This window comes from Herpailurus yagouaroundi, unplaced genomic scaffold (assembly GCF_014898765.1).
Source record: "Herpailurus yagouaroundi ecotype Mexico unplaced genomic scaffold, PumYag 165, whole genome shotgun sequence".
NCBI lineage: Eukaryota > Metazoa > Chordata > Mammalia > Carnivora > Felidae > Herpailurus > Herpailurus yagouaroundi.
This window is the reverse complement of record NW_024412406.1, coordinates 17,549,723-17,571,169: the sequence shown is the minus strand read 5'-3', so window position 1 is coordinate 17,571,169 and position 21,447 is coordinate 17,549,723. Positions and strand designations below refer to the sequence as shown.

Sequence of the window (21,447 nt, the reverse complement as noted above, 5' to 3'; positions counted from 1 at the left end):
CTTTCTATACATGGAGCTGACAAACAGGAATAATCCCCCCAGATTCCCACAGTTTGTTTTTAGATGAAGATTTATGTGGTCTGACAAATGGACCAAAGACAGGTTTAGTTCCAACAAGGGAAGAGTACAGGTTTAAAAAAAAAAAAATTAATGTTTATTATTTTGAGAGCAAGAGAGAGAGAGAGAGAGAACAGGGGAGGGACAGAGAGAAGACACAGAATCTGAAGCAGGCTCCAGGCTCTGAGCTGTCAGCACAGAGCTGGATGCAGGGCTCAAACTCCCAGAACACGAGATCATGACCTTAGCTGAAGTCAGATGCTTAACCGACTCAGCCACCCATGTGCCCCAGGAAAGAGTACAGGTTTAAAGAACCTGTAAGTTTTTCATCTCAATATACCATATACAGTTTAGGAAATCAATTAAAGACTTACTTCATTTTTCTGTATACATTTTTAATGATTAGAAACAATCAACTATGCAGTCATAATTGCAGTTACTGGGGTCTGAAAAAGCCAGTCAATAAAAATAAAATCCATATTGAACTGTCATGAGTAGGATGTTTATCTCATTTTATTCACTGAAGTTTTTGAGAGCTTCAAACTATACGGTATGTGACCAGTGGGATGCATGTACAAGACCTCAAGTCCAAGTTTGGGACAAGTGTAGCCAGCCAAAGCATAAAGCAAAGCTAATTGTTTAGTTTACTTGGAGCCCACACCAATGTCACTTGTCCCATAAGCACTAGATCATCAGCAAGTGAGCCCATGATGACATGGTCAGCAGAACAAGAAGGTAACAACTGTAGAACCAAAAGATTATAGTAGAAATGGAGGCCTTGAGAGGCTCCATGACTTGCCTTAGGTCACAGAACAAGTTAGTGAGAAGCACAAGACTGTCAGTTCTCCAGATTTTCAGTATTGCATGTGGTCATAAAGCTCTTGCATAAATATTTGAACATACAAACCATTCAGTTTTTAGCCCATTAACCGTTTATCACAAATAAAGCAGGTTTTAACCTAACAAAACGAACTATTTAAATAATGTGTCCTGTATATGAGGATTTATCCCTTTTAAATGGCAACTGAACTCTACTGAATTACTGTGATATGTAAATAACAATAATAGTAAACATTTGAGTGTTTACTTTATGTCAGGCACTATTCCAATCATCTGATAAGTATTAACTCTTTTAATCCTCACAACCACCCCAGGAGTAGATATCCTCATCATCCTCCTAGACAGGAAAATGAAGCATAGAGCGATCATACCATAAGCAGCATGCCCAGACTCAGTTCTAGAAGTCTAGTGTCTGAGACTCTGCTCTCACTAAGTTAAACAGGTCTAACAAATTGGATATTAAACATACATATTAAAACTTCAAAGTAAGTATGTCATGTTGATTGCTAAGCTATACAAATGTTACTATTTTCTTTATTTCCCTTCATTTCATTATGTCTAACAAGTATTTTTTAAAAAAACAGCACAAAACTAAGTTCTGTCTTTATTGGAACATGTCTGTTTTGTCTTTAAATATTCAGTAAGCATTCCATAACCCAATTATGTAAAATGCCTAAAGAAATTTTGCTCATTCTTTTCTAATTGAGTCCACTTCATTTTCATTGAGATCACATTAAGGGGGAAACTTCTGTCCCTATATGATGTCCCACTAAAAGTTTAGAAAAGACTTTATTATAGTAAGAATTCCTTTATAAAACTGAACTATATTTTCATGCATTATATTATTAAAGTATAATTCCAGGAAACTAAAGAATAAAAAATTATTTTAAAAAGCTACTGTGGAGAAGTCGAGGGGAAAATCAGTATGTATTAACTTATAGTTTTATTAATATAAAAGAAAACTTCAAATACTGTACAGTGTGAGGTGTGCTGTAGAACACTATATAGTTATAATACACTATTACCAATTATTTATTACTCAAATGTAATATATACAGCAACCACAAAATCAGAAAATAATGGGTAACAGCCAGTGCCTTAGGGATGATAGAACATTTATACTATTTAATTGAGCAATTAAAGCACTAGCTATGTGATTTTTCTAAATATTTACATTACCACTTATTTTTACATATTCTAAAGAGTATTTCTCTCCAAAAAGTAGACTCTCCAGCTCTTGGCACTAATTCTTAAAGTCAAATAAACCTGAAATATTGATAACCTTTTCACTCTTTTATTGCCCTATCATAGGCATAAAAGGCTCAGGGACTTGTGCATTCTAAAGAAAAATATGCAATACCTTCAAATTTTAAATACTAAGTAATTGATACTCACAAGCAGATAATATCAACTAAAACTTTTTTTTTTACTAATTTTCCTTTTCTTTTACAAGAGAATAATCATTGTATTAATATTATACTACAAAAGCATGTAGACTCCATAATTTAAAAAATTAAATGTCAGATATACAAGTAATGGCATTTTCTCCAATAATTCACAATTTTTTACAATTTCTGCTATTTTGGAACAAACGTTAAAATTCCCACAATTTAATTATCATTAAATATGAATTGAAACACAGTATCTCAAAGAATTATTAAGAATGGCAGAACTTACAGTTAACTACAAATCTTACAATAGCTCCGCTTTGTTATTTTATTTCTTAAGTAAACATTCTACTGTGGTATGTTTTCAAGTGAATAGTTCTCTTTTGCAAATTAATTTCTTATATTGTGAAGAGCCTTGAGAATGTACAATTTTGTTAAATTATATAATCTTGAACTGTAGGATATATCTACCCAACTTATGTAGAGTATGTATCTCACTACTGCTATGATAAAGGTCATTTTAAATTCGTATCAAATGCAGCTTAATTCAATTTTGCAAAGGCTTCTAGGAAAATCTTAATATGGAGATCTTGTTTTGGGAACCATGAAACTCTCAATATCTACTCTGCAGTATTTTAAGTGTGGGCCAACTGAAATTCCTATTGAAAAATGAAGATAAAATTGTACTGATATTCTGAAATAAACACAGTATTAGATATTGTCACTATATTGATCAAAGCATAATTAATGACAGAAGTTATGAGTTTACTTCATAGCTAAAGATTAGTAATTAGCGAGTTCTAAATTTTTAAGAAAATGTTCACTAGCAGTCAGTATTAGTAGGCAGCTCCATAAAGTAATAGTTATAAATTGTGCATTTAGTAGCTAACATGTGATGTCAGTACAATTCTCAAAAACCTGTCATTAGCAATATATGAATTGCTAGCAAGTGATCTTCCCTGAGGTAAGAGACCATACACAAAAGTCTGCTCATTTCAAATCAAGTTAGATACTTAAAAAGAATGGCAATAGGGACCTGTGGCTGGGATTCACAGATGCATTTCAGATTGATGTCTTAATTGCAAGCAGTAGGCTTGACTGTGAAAACCAAACTAAAAATCATCAGAAGATATAAAGCAAATTTCACAGTCAATAGCATTTGCTAAATTTCTCTCAGGTCTTCATTCTAACATTTTCCAATAAAATACTTGAAACATAGTGAAAGGGGAAACTTAGGCTTACTTTTTAACCAGTTCCTGAGTAAACATTCTCTTGGAGTTCATTATATTCTAACTTATAATATATGGCAGTGTCTTGTTTTCTTCAATTTCAACCAGTTTGTCATTACTACTATTCTAAACATACACCATCTTCAACTCTACTTGGACTTTTGGTCATCATTTCAAACTTGGTATGACTACTTATAAAATGTATTACTGAAGAGAAAAATTTACAATTTTACTTTAAGTTTCAGTGAAACATCGCAAATAGAATTTAATTATAAGATTGAGTTATGGTTATGTTACATCTAGGGCTAAAAAAAATATTTTAACGATTTATGATCTCTAGCTTGAACTCAAAGTTGTGGTGACCACAAATGGCAGTACTAAAAAATAAGAAGTCTGTGGTCATGTATTTGATTATGATAACCATATGGAAGGACAAAGGATGAAAATTAAGCACTTAAATTCTTTCTAAAACTTGTGAAGATGATACCTGGCCCACTTCTCAAAACCTACTACTTACTCCACCCAAATTTCAGCAAATTTAAAATAATTTCAGAAAATCTGACCACTCTCAAAATCAAGCCTTTTATTCTTTATCAAGGGAGAACCCAAACTATTATAATATTCATACCTAACTGGCTTCTAAATAGCATTGCTGTGGCAAGAGAAATTAATAGTGTTATCAGAGTTTAAAGCCCTTCTTCTAATGTTCACAGGTGCATTCTAATTTGACTAAATGCAAATATTTAATAGGAAGATAAAATTTATTCCTGACACTTTTACTTTATGCTATGAGAGTGTATTTCTCAGTTATTAACTAAACATGCCAAGCCACAGGTGAAGAAAATATTTGTTAAAGAAAAGGTGATTATATCATTTACCTGGAAGCAGTGCATCTGCTTGCTAAACAGTTTTCCTGTATTTAAACTAATAAGAAAAAGCCAGTTTCAGTGGGCGAAAGAGCCCAAAAATAATTATAGTGGTTAGTGGTAGTTCTAATTTTTAGTTTTATACCCAGAAGCCACCTATACTAACTAAATAATTATTTGGTAGCTGCAGTTCTTTATGCAAAACGAGTGTACAATATAAAAGTCCTAAATTTTCCTGCTCTTTAGGTATTAAGATAATTGAAACTAAATTTAGAAGAGATAAAATATGGTTTAAAATGTGATGTGATAAAACCCAAATATATATCTTGCTCAGATATCACTTGCAAAATGTCTAGATTCTCCATTCTTTCCTGATTCAAAATGGAGTAGTTCATTTAGTAGGTGGATTAAGTCCGAAATACTTTCATAGAAAGAAATCTAAAACCTCCCTTCTTTGGAAACACAAGTCAAAGTACTGCATATATATTCCTTAATAAATCAACAGGCTGAAATTTTGAAACACCTGATAATATACTTTCTGATGAACATTTTCTTAGACTGAAAACACAGTTCTGTATCTGTTACATGTGCAAACAGAGACAGCCAGGCTTTGAATGCTCTAGATAAGAGATTGTATTAACATACATTTTGTCTTTCATCCATTCAAATTCAACTTAATTTCAGTGAACAAAGGAAAAAGATGGATTGAAATGTACATTTCAGAATACAGCTTTGCAGAATAGGATAAAATAGTGCAATACCAATCTCAGGATAAACATTCTTTGTCTTTAAGGTATAATAAGCATGAAAGCTGCTTCTTGAGGAAACTGGCACTAAAGATTTGATGAATACACTATTTAAGCAAATGCCCAGTTGATCAGGGTATGATGCAGTAAAATTTGCATCCAAATCCAAGTGAAGCCAAATAATAAAGAAAATTTTATGGATGCTAAGGGAAAAAAGGAAACATTTTTGGTTCAAAGGGGCTCAAAGACATTTAGCATATACAAGCTTAAATACCATTGATCAAAATTGTAGAACAATGTAACTCATTCATAAAGATAAATTCTTATATATAAATTCTCTGTGAATCTGACAAACTCTGAAAATTAGAGATTAACTACTGCTACCATTATTTTCATATTTTCTACCACACTTTGAAATCAACTTTTCTGCAAGATTAAAGAAAAAAATTCAGTGGTACTTGACCAGGCCAGGATTAAAAAAATAATGGTAACATATTATCAACAACAGAGCACACAATTGGCTGTGTTGGCTCAGACAGCAACATTACTGAATCACATTGACTTTATCATTCTAGAATAGATATTTTCCCCCTAGCCTTGCTTAAATCAGCAAAATGTTATATCATTACACTCTATTCTCAAGATATTTTTCACCAAGAATACATATCTCTATGAATGTGTTTACGTTCACGGAAATGTCAGGATCCCAGTATCTAATAAATCCTTCTATGAATTTTAAGATACAATTTAGTTCAGATAACCTTCAAATTTACATAAATCTTTTGACACTCTAATAAATATGTGGAATGGTTATCTTGATGACATCAACATTAGCAAAATCTCATTTCCCCCTAGTTCTATCCTTTTCAGAAATCAAACATTAGCAAGAGAATTTTCATGTTTGAAACATTAAGACTTTCATGGAATTAAAGTTACAAAAACTTCCAATGAACCACATGTATGGAAGAAACTCATCTCAGCAGATCTAATAACTAATTTATAGGAATTCAGAGCCAGCCTGGGCAGCAGTATATTAAAAGCTATTGCCAATCACACACTTGCTGTCATGCACTGAATAACAAGATATAATCTTTGAATTATATACGTACAAGATTTTTTATGACTAATTGAGTTATGTGGCCCAGCCAACAAATGTTACATATTCACAATAAACATTCTGCCTTTATTATTAGCCTCTAAATAAATCAAGAGTGATCCATTGGCTCAGTTGTGTTTGTCATTTCAGCATCTTGGCTATCCATCTCTTCAGGCTCCTCCACTGAATTTCCCTTTTGTGCTTTTGACCTTGTGGCAAATGCTGCTCCCAGTGCCTCTGCCACACAGCTATCAGTTGTTTCTATATTCAAATTTTCAGTGCCACCAGTTAAGGAAAAAGATTCAGGTAAGCCAGTCTGAAGACTCCCAGACTTCACAGAAGAACTCACAACTTCTGCTTTCCTTTGAGGAAGATCAGATGGTGGCTGCTCTGTACTTTGATCCCGCAAGTGCTTGTCCATTGAAGCCTGGATAGAAGAAACCATTTCCTGCAATTTTTTTCGCTGGGCCTCAACCAAATCAGGATCAAGCTGCCTGCTGTCTCTCATTGTAACTACTCCAGGAGCTATTCGAATAAGCTCACTATTACTAGGAGCAGTTGTGAATACAGAAGGCTCTATTTTAATGGAACTAGTACTAAAGTCTGTCCCTGTGTTATGCTTCCGTACAACTGGGGCTTCCCTAGCTCTTGAATCAAGGTGTGGGTTACTGGATGCAGTTCCTAGAGAATGCCCTTTTCCCTGAAAGGCAGTTACGTTATGAAGCTGCTCAGATTTCTTTTTCACTACTCCACCACTACCTAGTTTTAATAGCCCATGTGAGGGACTGGATTCTCTACTTCTTGTAGTAGCCTCTGCTCGAACCTGACTTACAGCCTCTTTAACTAAATCTTCAACATCAGGACCGATGGGGAAATGTCCTGCAGCATCCACACACAACTCCAGTCTATCTTCAGAAGCATTATAGACAAAGGTTTTGCCAGGCAGATGTGGAAAAGTACAATGCTTGCCATCAGCCATACCTAAAGAAGGGGAGAAAAAGGTGTTTAACATATTAAAATCTTACTTAAAAAGTGTAGTAAAGACCATTATAGTTGAAATAGTGAATTTGCAACAATAATAGCCAGATCAGTTTTGAAAAACAAAACTAATTTAAAAATAACTCATTATATTTATTAATAGAATTTGACACTACTAAACAAAAAGAAATATAACAGACCTTACTGTAGTTCCCCAGGGGACTTTTTTTTTTCTTTTTTTTAAAGACCATCATTAACCTATTACAAAGTTAGGAAAAGGGCTTGCAACAAACAACTGAGTTATGGGAAAATACTAGCAAAATTAGTAAAACAACTGCTTACAGTAAAGCAGTTAGAAAATATATTTTTATTTACTAAAACTCAAATTTAAAACTCAGCAAAAATACTTATAAGGGCAAAGTGTTGCACAAATAAGCTGCACATTGTGAATTACAATTAAAAAATCATAAGTAATTCTACTGAATTACAGAATACCAGAATAAAAGTAGTTTTCTCAGCATACCTTAGGTACATACTTTTCACAAATACAAAAAAATATGTACTTTCACAATAAGATATCCCCTAGTTAAAGTAGTAATTATGAGAGCACATTCAGGAAAGCTAAAAAAGAGCTAAAAGATCTTAATTCAATTCCTTTAAAAAAGGAATTATATTTCATGTTACTTCTCTTATTCTTCTCTGGTAAGTCACAATCACCAAAATAAGCCTGACTTATAGATGCTCCTGCGATTTACTTCTGATCGTCAACTAATACAGCAACAGAAGAACTTGAAAGCAGCTTCTCTTTCTTTTCTAGTTGAGGATCCTGACCTCACTATATGGCATTCCAAAACTGTATATTCTTTCCAGCGTACGTGTAAGAAATATGTGTGTTTTAAACTATCTAATATTCCTACATTTTAAATTTGTTACTCAGAGTATACTCCAAGTATACAAAAATAGGGGTATAAAACCAAAAATTTTCCATGTTAGCAACAATAAAAGAAAGATGAAGTATAGAACTCTCAACAACATGTGATGAAAATGGTATGTTTATGGCAAACTATAAAAGCAAAAGCAAACTAGTTTAAAATGAATGAAACTATTAGTAAGTGCTGTAGAAACACAGAGGTGTAGGGTAAATGAATTCAAGAATGCTTAGTGGGCATTTAGGTAGTCTCCAGTTTTGTCGGTTGTTAAGAATAGTTCTTCCTGGGGCGCCTGGGTGGCTCAGTCGGTTGAGCGTCCGACTTCGGCTCAGGTCATGATCTCACAGTGAGTTTGAGCCCAGCGTCAGGCTCTGTGTGCTGACAGCTCGGAGCCTAGAGCTGCTTCGGATTCTGTGTCTCCCTCTCTCTCTGCCTCTCCCCAGCTCAAGCTCTCTCTCTCTCTCTCTCTCTCTGTCAAAAATCAATAAACATAAAAAAAAAAAGTTGTTTAAAAAAATATATAGTTCTTCCTCCCTCCACTGAAAAAAAGCTACAGAGTGGTTCTAATGTATCTCACTGAATATTCCAAACAACCAGAGAAAAGAACGAAACTGCAAATGAATAAATAACATATAGTAATTTTAAACACTCATTTCAGCAGAAGTATCCATTAATACAAATCCAACTAGAATTTCCTCTTGACAGAACATTTTTGACAGAGATAACTGACAAAAAGAGACAAAGTTTAAAATCAGAGATGTGGTCTAAAAAGTGCCTTTCAGGCCACAACCCTGGAGTCAGTTTATTACCAATCCCCTCCCTCAAAGATCTGTAAAACTTGGCACAAGAAACAAAGGTAGCAGAGAAGAGAATTTTGAATGGTTAAGTCCAGGGATGACCCTAGGCAAAATTTTTCAAACATTCATTTCAGTAGATAACATCTATTGAGTCTCACTATGTGCCAGGAACTAAAACAGACCCTGAAGATTCAAATAAAATGTAATTCTTAGGAGACAGATACAAACAGATCATTATAATACAATCAGGTAAATATATGATGGGCATACTACTCATTTCACTGATTTGAGGATTAAGTGAAAAAACATGTAAAGCATATACCACAGACTGCCTAATATTAATCAGTCAAAGTTTTAATTCCTCTGTTAGATCGAAAAAGGTTTTGTAATTGTTTCCAGGCTGCTATTGTGATGCTTTTCCTTGACCCTCCCTGGAAAGAATCATAGCCCCACACATGTTCATCACAGTATTTTTTATAACAAAATACCAGAAACAATCTAAATAAGCTTTCAACAAGAAGAGAATGGCTAAGAAAATTATGGTCAGGGGCGCCTGGGTGGCGCAGTCGGTTAAGCGTCCGACTTCAGCCAGGTCACGATCTTGCGGTCCATGAGTTCGAGCCCCGCGTCGGGCTCTGGGCTGATGGCTCAGAGCCTGGAGCCTGTTTCCGATTCTGTGTCTCCCTCTCTCTCTGCCCCTCCCCCGTTCATGCTCTGTCTCTCTCTGTCCCAAAAATAAATAAACGTTGAAAAAAAAATAAAAAAAAAAAAGAAAATTATGGTCTATCTCCCTAATGGAAGTAATATCCAGCTATTAATAACTGACATAAATAAGAAACCTATGATGTTTCATATATATAGTTAAATGTGCATGAATAGCAGGAAACAAATCTAAGTACTATAACTACAATCTGGCCAAAACATATATGTATAAGATAAATATTTAAAAATTATAGGTGATGTTTCCCATTTCTATATTTTCTAAACCTTTATATTATTAAAAAAATTTAAAATGTATTAAAAAATCACTGCAAATATGTTAAGGGTTGTGACCCCTTTAAGCATAATCATTTACATTTTATATAACTTATATAGTCCTTTGAATTTTAAGAATCAAAGTGTATTAAAGTTCCTATATCACATATCAACAATTCTATCATACTGGATACACCAAAAATGTGTATACTAATGTTTATAGCTACATTCTTCCTTATATCAAAAAACCCAAAATGCGTCAAAAAAGTAGATGAATAATATTAAAATGACACAATAGAATACTATGTGGCAGTGAACATGAATGTAGTTGAATCCATCAACATGAACGAATCTGAAAAAGTGTTGCATAAAAGAAGCAAATCACAGAGAATGTATACAGCACAATTTTCAATGTCCATTTTCACAAAGTTCAAACACATTATAAAGATACCTGTACAAGTTTTAAAACTAAATTTTTCGTTCATGTCTGCATTTATCTCTATATAAAGACCTGCATGGAAAATTACTGTACTTTAAGCAAATTAACTTTAATTTTTTTTTAATTCATTTATTTTGAGAGAGGGAGAAAGAGAGAGAGGGAGGGGCTGAGAGAGGCAGAGAAGAATCCCAAGTAGTCTCCTCACTGTCAGCATGGAGCCCAATGGAGAGTTCAAACCCACGAACCGTGAGATCATGACCTGAACTTAAACCAAGAGTCAGATGTTCAACCGACTGAGCCATCCAGGCACCCCTTAAACAAATGAGTTTTAAAATATCTATCCAAATATAAAGACTAGGAACATTAACAGTCTGGTTAATTAAATTGGGAAATATTCCTGTTCAAATGTAGATATAACCATCTATTTGTTAGAGTGAATTTGAAAAAAGTAAGAGAAGTATGTTCCAATTTTTGGAGGATATGGTTGTAAATTTGGGGGTGAGGAGGGCTTGATATACTTTGATTCTTTGACCACCAGATAATAACAATGATTTGCCACATAAATCTGTCCTAAAAAAAGGAGAGATCAGGGGCACCTAGCTGGCTTGGTTGGAGGAGCATGCGACTCTTGATCTCAGGATCGTGAGTTCAAACCCCACGTGGGGTGTAGAGATAACTTAAATAAATTAATTTAAAAAAAAAAGAGGTAAAACTTTGCCACAAATATTAGAATTGTATTTTGAACAGTAAAATAATTTTCTGACAATGACCCATTTCAAATGGCTGCTGTAGTCAAAAGAATTTTAATTATTCTGCAAATGCCAGCTGAAATTCTAATAATAATAACAAACATTAGCTAATTATTTATTAGGTGCCAGGCCCTTTGCTGTTTCATGTGCAGGATCTCATTTGATCCTAACAATCTCTAGATTATAATATCCACTTACAAATGAAGAAACTGAGATTTAGAAGTCACACAGGTAGGGGCACCTGGGTGGCTCGGCAGGTTAAGTTTCAGACTCTTTATTTCAGCTCCGATCATGATCTCACGGTTTGTGAGTTCCAGCCCTATGCACTGACAGCGCGAAGCCTGCTTGGGATTCTCATTCTCTCTCATTCTCTCTCTCTCTCTCTCTCTCTCTCTGTCTCTCTCCCTCCCTCCCTGTCTCTCTTAATAAATAAAGTTAAGAAAAAAAGTTTAAAAAAACTTTTTAAAAATAGTAGTAATGGGAGTAAATGGTAGAACCAAAATTTGCTATCAGATGTTCTTACTTCAGAGCTCTAAACTACTTTCTAATAAGGATAAGTAACACCGGTAACATTTAAAAAACTATAATGGCTCTATTGAGAAATAATTCACATACAATTCACCCGTTTTAAGTGTACAACTGAATGGTTTTTTGTATATTCACAGAGCTGTGCAACTGTTACCACAATCACTTTTAGAACATTTTCATCACACTAAAAAGAAACCCAAACCCATTAGCAATCATTCTCATTTTCTCCCCTTTCCCTAACTCCCAGCCCTAGGCAACACTGATTTGTCTCTCTAGGTGTGCCTATTCTTGACATTTCATATAAATGGAATAATAGAATGTGTGGTCTACTGTGACTGGCTTGTTTCATGTAACATAATATTCTCAAGGTTCATCCATGATATAGTACATACCAGTACTTCATTCCTTTTTATTTCTAAATAATATTCCATTGTATGAATATACTAAATCTCACTTATCCGTTCATCAGTTGATGGAAATACTGGGTTGTTTCCACTTTTGACAGTTATGAATAGTGTTATTATGACCATCTGTGTACAAGTTTTGTGTGGACAAGTTTCATTTCTCTTGGTTATACACCTAAGAGTAGAATTGCTGGGTTGTAACCATGTTAAATCTTTTGAGGAACTGTCAGACTGTTTTCCCAACTCACTGTACCATTTTACATTCCTACCAGCAGTACGAGGGTTCCAGTTTCTCTACATCTCCTTGCCAATAGTTCTTATTATCTGCCTCTTTAATTATAGCCATACTAGTGAGTGTGAAGTACTACCTCGTTGTGGTTTTGATTTGCATTTCTCTGGTTAATGATGCTGAGCATCCGAACATCAGTTCATGTACTTACTGGCTGTTTATATATTTTCTTTGGAGAAACATCTATTCAGATTTTGCCCATCTTTTAATTGAGTTATTTGCCTTTTTACTGATGAGTTCTTTATATTCTAGATGGAAATCTATTATCAGGTACATAATTTGCAAAAATTTTCTCCCATTCTGTGGGCTGTCTTTTCACTTTCTTGATGGTGTCCTTTGTAGCACAAAAGTTTGCTTTTTATTTTCCTACTTTTTTCTTTCGTTGCTTGTACTTTTGGTGTCATATCTAAGGTTTTGCCAAATCCAAAGTCAGGAAGTTTTAGGCCTATGTTTTTTTCTAAGAGTTTTCCAGTTTTACTTCCTATACTCTGGTGGTGGATACATTTGGTGTGAGGTAGAGGTCAAATTTCATTCTTTTGTGTGTAACTATCCAGTTATCCCAGCACCATTTGTTGAAAAAATTATTCTTTCTTTATTAAATTGTCTTAGGATTACAGCTAACAGTTTAAAAATAATTTCAAACCAGAAACATATAAGTATTCAGAAAATAATCAAGAGTCATCCCCACAATCACCCACCTCCTCCCTCCCACACACAAAAAACTGAGGGAAGTTACTTTCAGTTGCATGAAAGACACTGCATACTTACCCTAATTACTGAAAACACCATAATCAATCCTAATTAAATACTAACTTTTAAAAAAACTATTAGCTGGTATCAATATAGTTCAGGATGTAGAATAAAGTGAAAATGGAAAGTTAAAAAGAAAAGGATTAAAAAAAGAAGGGAGGATGTTAAGAGAGAAATTTATAGCTTAAAATTTAAATCTACCTTTATTAGAAAATAAAAATAGAGAAAACCTGTGAAACCAAAACCTGTTTCTTTGAAAAGATCAATAAAACTGATAAACCATTAGCTGGATTGGCCAGCAAAACAAGAGAGGCACAGATTTACCTATATCAAAATGAAAGAGCTAGAGACTGTACAGATATTAAATAGATAGTAAGGGAAGATTATAAATAATTTTATGCCAATAAAATTGATAACTTGGATGAAATGGATAGATTTATTGAAAAATAAAACTAACAAAGCTTACTCAAGAAAAAAGACATAACCTTAAGAGGACTCTATTAAAGAAATTAAATTCATAGTTTAAAATGTCCAGCAAAGAAAATTCCAAGCACAGATGGCTTCATTGATGGATTCTACCAAATAGTTAAGAAAGAAATAATATCCTCTAGAAAACAGTATGGAGGTTCCTCAAAAAGTTAAAAACAGAACTACCCTACAATCCAGTAATTGCACTACTAGGTATTTATCTATAGGATACAAAAAAACAGACTCAAAGGGGTACAGGCACCCCAATGTTTATACCAGCATTATCAACAACAGCCAAACTATGGAAAGAGCCCAAATGTCCATCAACTGATGAATGGATGAAGAAAATGTGGTAAACACACACACACACACACACACACACACACACACACACACACACACACTGGAATATTATCCAGTCATAAAAAAGAATGAAATCTTGCCATTTGCAATGACATGGATGGAGCCAGAGTGTGAAGTAAGTCAGGGAGAGAAAGACAAATACCATTATGATTTAACTCATACATGGAATTTAAGGAACAAAAGAGATGAAAGGATGGGAGGGAGAGAAAAAAAGAGAGAGGGAAACAAACTGTAAGAGACTCCTAATAAAGAACTGAGGGCTGATGGAGGAAGGTGGGGGAGGAATGAAAAGAGATGAGTGATGGGTATTAAGGAGGGCACTTGTTATGATAAGCACTGGGTGTTGTACATAAGTGATAAGTCATTGAATTCTACTCCTGAAAGCAATACTGCACTGTACGTAAACTGACTAGAATTTAAATAAAAATTTGAAGGGAAAAAAAAAGAAATAATATCAGTTATTACAAAATCTACCTGAAAACAAAAGAGAAACAAACACTTCTCAACTCTATTTTATGAAGCCAATATTACCCTGATTAAACGGTCATTACAAGACAACTACATTCTGGGGTATCTGGATGGCTCAGTTGGTCAAATGTCTCTCTTGATTTTGGCTCAGGTCACGATCTCTCGGTTCATGGGATCGAGCCCTGTGTTGGGTTCTGCTCTGATAGTGTGGAGCCTGCTTGGGAATCTCTCTCCCATTCTCTCTGCCTCTCCCCAACTTATGCTCTCTGTCTCTTTCTCTCTCTCTCTCAAAATAAATAAACATTAAAAAAAATTACATGCCATCATACCCACATAAGTCACAAAACACTCAACAAAATAAGTGATTTGAATCCAGCCGCAAAGTTGACTCAACATCCAAAAATCAATATAATTCACCCTATCGATAAACTAAAGAGAAAAACCATAAGATCATCTCAATAGATGCAGGAAGAGAGCACCTAATAAAATTCAACATCCATTCAAAATATAAATTCTCAGTAAACTACCAATTGAAAGGAATGTCTTCAACCTGAAAAACCTAGAGGCTGAATGCTAATGCCTGCCCCCAAAGATCAGGAACAAGGCAAGGATGTCTGCTGTCACCACTCCTATTCCACAATGAACTTATAGCCAGTGCAATAAGGCAAGAGAAAGAAATACAAGGCATACTTACTGAAAAGGAAAAAAAATAACTTTTTTACTTGCAAAAGATATGATAACCTACATAGACAATCCCATAGAATCTGATCAAAAGCTACTAGAATATGTGAATTTAGCAAGTCACAGGATACAAGGTCAATGCATAAAAATCAATTTTCTATGCACTAGCAAAGAACAAAAGGAAACTGGAATTTTTAAAAAGCATCTTTTACAAGCATTCCCAAAACATGAAATATTTAGGATTTCCAAGAATTGTATACTGAAAATTACAAAATTTTGATGACAGAAATTAAAGAGCACTTAAATAAATGGAGAAATACAAAGTTTTCATGAAATGAGAAGAATTGATGTAAAAATATCAATTATCCTCAATTTGATCTATATAGTCAACAAATCACAGTAAAAATCCCAGATTTTTTTTATAGAAACTGACAGGTTGATTCTAAAATTTATATGGATAAGCAAAGCACCTAAAATATCCAAAAAAATTTTTTGATAAAGAATAAAGATGTTTGCAATGACCTAGACAGAGCTAAAAAGTATTATGCTAAGTAAAATAAGTCAGAGAAAGACAAATACCATGTGATTTCACTCATGTGGAATTTAAGAAACAAATGAGCAAAGGGGAAAAAAGGGGGGTAAGGGAGAGATAAATCAAGAAACAGACTCTTAACTACAGAGAACAAACTAATGGTTACCAGAGGGGAGGTGGGTGGGGGATGAGTTAAATAGGTTTGGGCATTAAGGAGTGCACTTGTTGTGATGAGCACTAAGTGTTGTATGGAAGTGTTGAATCACTATATTGTATACCTGAAACTAATTATTACACTGTATGTCAACTGGAATTTAAATTAAAACTTTTAGAAAATAGAAAAAAAAAAGAATAAAAATGGAACACTCATACCAACTGATTTCAAGAATTACTATAATGATACTGTAATCAAGACTACAGTATTTGTTAAAGGAGAGACATATAGATCAACAAATCAGAAAATAGTATCTAAAAACAGACCCACATATACATGGTCAATTGACTTTTAAAAATAATTTTACTGATGCTATATTTTGCATATACCCTTTTCAAGTGTATAACCCATGGTCAGTTGATTTTTGATGAAGCTACCAAAGTAATTCAATGGACAAGGCATACTGTTTTCAACAAACAGTGCCGGCACAATTGGATGTCCATACATAAAAAAATGAACCTCAACTCATACCTTGTGACATATAAAAAAATCAACTTGAAATAGATCATAAACCTAAATATAAAACCTAAAACTATAAAAACCCCTAGAAGAAAACATAGAAGAAAAATTTTGTGACCTTTGATTAGGTAAGGATTGTTTGGATAGGGCACAAAAAGTATAAATCATGAAAGAAAAAAATTGTTAAATTGGTTATCAAAATTGAAATCTCTGATCTTCAAAAGATACTGTTAAGAGAATGAAAACACCAATTACAAACTGGGAGAAAATATTTGCAGAACACTTACCTGATAAATGATGTGTGCCTAGAATATACAAAGAACTCTCAAAACTCAACTTAAAATAAAGATTCAAGCCAATTTAAAGATGAGCAAAGGATGGGGTGCCTGGATGGCTGTCAGTTGAGCGTCCGGCTTTGGTTCAGGTCATGATCTCACATTTCATGAGTTTGAGCCCCACATAGGGCCCACTGGTGTCAGAGCAGAGCTCACTTCCGATCCTCTGTCCCACTCTCTCTGCCCCTACCCTAATCACACTCTCTTAAAAATAAATAAAACATTTTAAACAAATGAGCAAAGGAAGAAGTAGGAAGCAAATAAGCATATGAGAAGATGGTCAACGTCATTGGATATTACGGAAATGCAAATTAAAACCACTATGAGATAGTACTATAAACCTATTCATTTTAAAAACAAAAACTGATACTACCAAGTGTTGGTAAAGAAAGATACAGAGCAACTGGAACTCCAATGCAGCGCTAGTAGGAATAAAAAATGATCCCGCTACTTTGGAAAATGGTTTGGAAGCTTCTTATAAAGATAAACATACACTTACCATATGACTCAGCAATCCCAATCATAGGTATTTACAAAAGGGAAGTGAAACATATGTCCACACACAAAGACCTGTTCACAAATGTTTATGGTGGCCTTATCCATAGTAGACCAAAACTGAAAATAATCCAAATGTCCTTCAATTGGTTATGGATTTTTAAAAATGTGACATATTCATGTCCAATGGAGTATTACTCAGCATAAAAAACAATGAACTACTAATATATGCAACCAGATAGATGAATCTCAAAAGCATTAAGCTAAACAGAAATTGGCAAATTTTTCCTATAATGGAACAACACTGTAAATACTTTGTTTTCAGACTATATAGTCTCTGTTACAACTATTCAACTCTGCCATTGTAGTGTGAAAGCAGCCATAGACAATGTGAGTATGGCTGTGTTCTTTTTGGCTGTGTTCTGATAAAACTTTATACACAACGGGCAGCAGACCTGATATGGCCCACAAGCAGTAGTTTGCCAACCCCTGTGCTAAATCAAAGAAGCCAGACACAAAGGGTTGTATTAAATTAATCCATTTATATGGCAATAATGAAAAAAGCAAACATAAAGAGACAGAAATAAAATCAGTGGTTGTCAGGGGCTAGGGGTAGGGGTAAGGGATTCATTAGAATGGAGCACAAGGCAACTTTTTTGGAATGATGGAAATGTTCTGTATCTTGACTGTGGTCGTGGCTACTGGGCTGTATATGTTTGTCAAAATTCATATTACACTGAATACCTACAAAGGGTGAATTTTATTATATGCAAATATGCTTCAACAATCCTGTCTTAGAAAGAAAGGAATGAAAGAAGTAAGATCAAGGGAGAAAGGAAGGAAGCCAGCCATTCTTTGGTCCCTGATTCAAATAAAAGAAAAGAAAAAAAAAAAATGGAGACAATCAAAAATCAAGGAAATTTAAACACTCACTGGATATTTGGTGATTTTTAAAAATTATTTTTCATATTTTTAATATGTGATAATATATTGTAATTTTTTAAGGAAAGTTCTTACTTTTAGAGATACATACTAAAGTTCTTACAGATGAAATTATATTATGTCTGGATTTCTTTTAAAATAGTCCAGTTGATGTAAATAGAAATGTACTGAGAATTGCTGAAGACAAGTGGTGGGTTAACAGGGGTTCATTATATTATTCTTGCTACTTTTACATATGTTTGAACATTTCTACAACAGCCAAGTTGGGTTGTGTTTGTAAGAAGGAAAAAAAGTGTGTAAAAGATAAAATCCATAAATAGTGACTGTGCACTTAATGTCTACAGAGGTCCGGTAGGTGGAAAAATGAGAAAAGCCAGAGTGATAAAGTCTGGGGCCAAAATTATTCACATCAAATCTTTGAAAAAACATGTGAGATCCAAACACACACACACACATTGCCAACATTTCTCTTAAGACCTTAAAACTCTGAAGTTGCATACTTGCATATATCTTTACAAACAATGCATATACAATATGAGAAGTTAAATATATAAAATGAACTATTTCTTAAAATCCAGAAAACACTGAGGTATATAATAAGAATAGCCAAAACACAACAACAACAACAACAACAACAACAACAACAACAACAAAAATACTGTATTATCTGGTTCTGGAAGTCACTAGCATTACAATCAATTCTGCTTCTAATTTCACAATTTGTCCTTAGAATCATATACATAATTTAATGAGAAAATAGGAGCAAGAAAGTGATAGGAGACTTTTTGTAATATTATAGCAGAAAATATAGCTGACCATATCAAGAGAATAATCCACTTTAATTAGGCAGACTGCTGAAGAATATATACCTAAAATAAATGTTGAAATAGCCTTATTTTTATTTAATTTTTTTGTTTCAGAGAGAAAGCAAGCATGAGCAGGGGAGAGGGGCAGAGAAGAGAGAAAGAGAGAGAATCTTAAGTAGGCTCAGCGTCTGTCACATAGCTCAACAAAAGGCTTGATCCCATGACCCTGGGATCATGACCTGAGCCAAAATCAAGAGTCGGATGCTCAACCAACTGAGCCACCCAGGTGCCCTGGAAATAGCTTTTAGAAGAATACTATCTGATCTTTCTTAATCTTATAATAGCTTAAATGGAGATATTATCTAAGAATAAAATCATATATTAACTATACCCATGGTTTTCTTCATAATATTGTAGAACACTCCACCCTGCTGGAACATGTGAGGAAGCCCCTTTGCATAAGACCATACATCTTCTCCTGTAAAATAAAAACAAACAGCATTAGCAACAAACAAAAGAATTCCACCCAGGGTTGCTTAATGATTAACCTTGAACAGAGATTGCAAGGTAGATCTCCTAAATAAGTGATGCAGCTTGGTATAACATAAGGAGATGATATGGAGTGATGGGACTGCGGTAAACTAGAAAACCCATGACCTATCTAAAGGTGGCAGCCACTGACTGCCAAGTGCTATCATAGCAGAGTGTAAGCCCAATGCTTTAAGACCATCTGGCTTTTCAGAAGCCAGAAAGCTAGGTTTTTCATGTGAATTCTCCCTATTTTTAAATGTAGAAACTAATTCAAAAATGTCTTTAAAACTGCATGAGTCAATACTGGGCATATGAAACAAAATATATCTGAAGACTCAATCCAACTCAAAGGAAAGTATTTCTCAACACTGAACTAAACCAACAGAGAGAGTGATAGGAAGATATTTATTTTTAACAAGTAGAATACAGAACATTCTATATTTATGTTAAAACTAAACAAAAATAGATGAAAGAGGCTAGGGAGAAAAGTCTATAGGTAGACTGAAGATAAGTAATTGATGTTGTATTGTGTTGTTCCAAAGTTGACTTTTTTAAATAGAAATTTAGAGGGGAAATGACTTGTTGAAGAGATTTAGAATAACCTTTAGAAGTCCACAAAATGTCCCCAAGCAAATCACCATTTCACAAAAATATTTTTTCAAGAACATCCTTTGACAGTGACTATTCAATAAGAAGTTTCAAATAAAAAGTTAAGAATGATAATCACTGTTCAAAAAGGTAATAAAGAATGGAAAGAACGTAATAGTTACTTCTGGTAACTACAGGAATGTTGTTTTTGTTTCCTTATACTTTCACTATTTTCTCATCTGATAATGTACATCTGATAATGTACGATCAGAATTTTTTAAGTTAATCTTAACAAAGAAAGGTTTTTATTTTTCCTACTAGAAGATTATACTGGGTCTGAGTTTTGAATGGAGGTTACTGATGATGAGGCTTAATCACTATGTACATGCAATCTCTCAGAGCTCTAACCCCTTCCCACATTTATAAACAAGAATAGGAATTTGCATGGCAGTTGGCTAAAGTTATTCAGTACATCAGTTTAAAGTATGCAAATTTTAAAAGGCCAGGCACTTAAAGTTTCGGTTGAATAGAACATTTACTTACACACAAACACTTCATTCATTAATGATACAGTATTACCAGAAAATGGCTAAATTTAACGGTGGGCATACAAATTAAAAATTTTAATATTAATAAAATCCCCAAATACAGAATGTTAATAACTTCTAGTAGAAGTTCTGGTTGCTGAATTTATCATTAGACTTCATTTGGATGAATTATTTCTATGATAACCTTTCATTTACTTATCAATATTACTTTGTACTATTTTATAAAATATCAGAATACAATTTATTTGGAAAACGTAAAAAATTATAATGGTAGCACTTAAGTTTTTTTGTTAAAAGTCTGAACAGGTCTCAAATTAGGGAACTCTTCAGAATTGACCACCATTAAATACTAGTAAAAAAAAAATGACATTTCTTAGTGCTTTACATAACTTAACTATTCCTATTCCTTAACTATTCTGGAACTCTCACCAATTAGAACTCTATTGGAGTGGTTATTAATCTTGTTTTCATTCTGTCCCTCTAAGGATCCTTCTTTTTTTTTAATTGTTCCTAAGGACCCTTTTAAGACACTATATTCCTATGCTGCCTCCCTCATTACATTTGAATACTACAGATATACAGATATACTGTTTGTCTATGTACTACATCAGAATTGTATTCATTAAAGTTTTTTTTACTCTCTCCATCTCCCAAGAACCAAATTCACCCCCTTTGAGAGCAATATGTGGCCCCACTGAGTATGCATGCTCTGTTGCTTAAGGGAAGGATAAATAAATCAAAACCTCTATTATCTACCCAGCTTTGAGCTGGAACTTTACAGTTTCATTTTCTCATCACAACTAAGTCCTATTTTACAGAAAAAGAAACAAGCTCAGAGTTTAAGCAATTCTCCCAAGATCAAACAGCTAGTAAGTGGCAGAGCCAGGATTTGAATCCTGTGTATCATTCCAAAGCTTAGACCTACCCTTTCCATTGATATTAAACCTCTACCAGAGG

At 33.8% G+C, this 21,447-nt stretch overlaps 1 protein-coding gene across 1 annotated transcript in view; it reads right to left on the bottom strand.

Annotated features, from left to right (window-relative positions):
- Positions 1-431: 431 nt before the first annotated feature.
- Positions 432-21,447, bottom strand: part of VCPIP1 (valosin containing protein interacting protein 1) — a 30,410-nt gene continuing 9,394 nt past the window's right edge. The window contains exons 2-3 of the mRNA XM_040487680.1: positions 19,215-19,301; positions 432-7,203 (exon numbers count right to left, since the gene is read on the bottom strand). Of these exons, the coding sequence (XP_040343614.1) occupies positions 6,332-7,203; positions 19,215-19,301 (959 nt within the window). The 3' untranslated portion in view covers positions 432-6,331. The remainder of the gene's footprint in view (positions 7,204-19,214; positions 19,302-21,447) is intronic.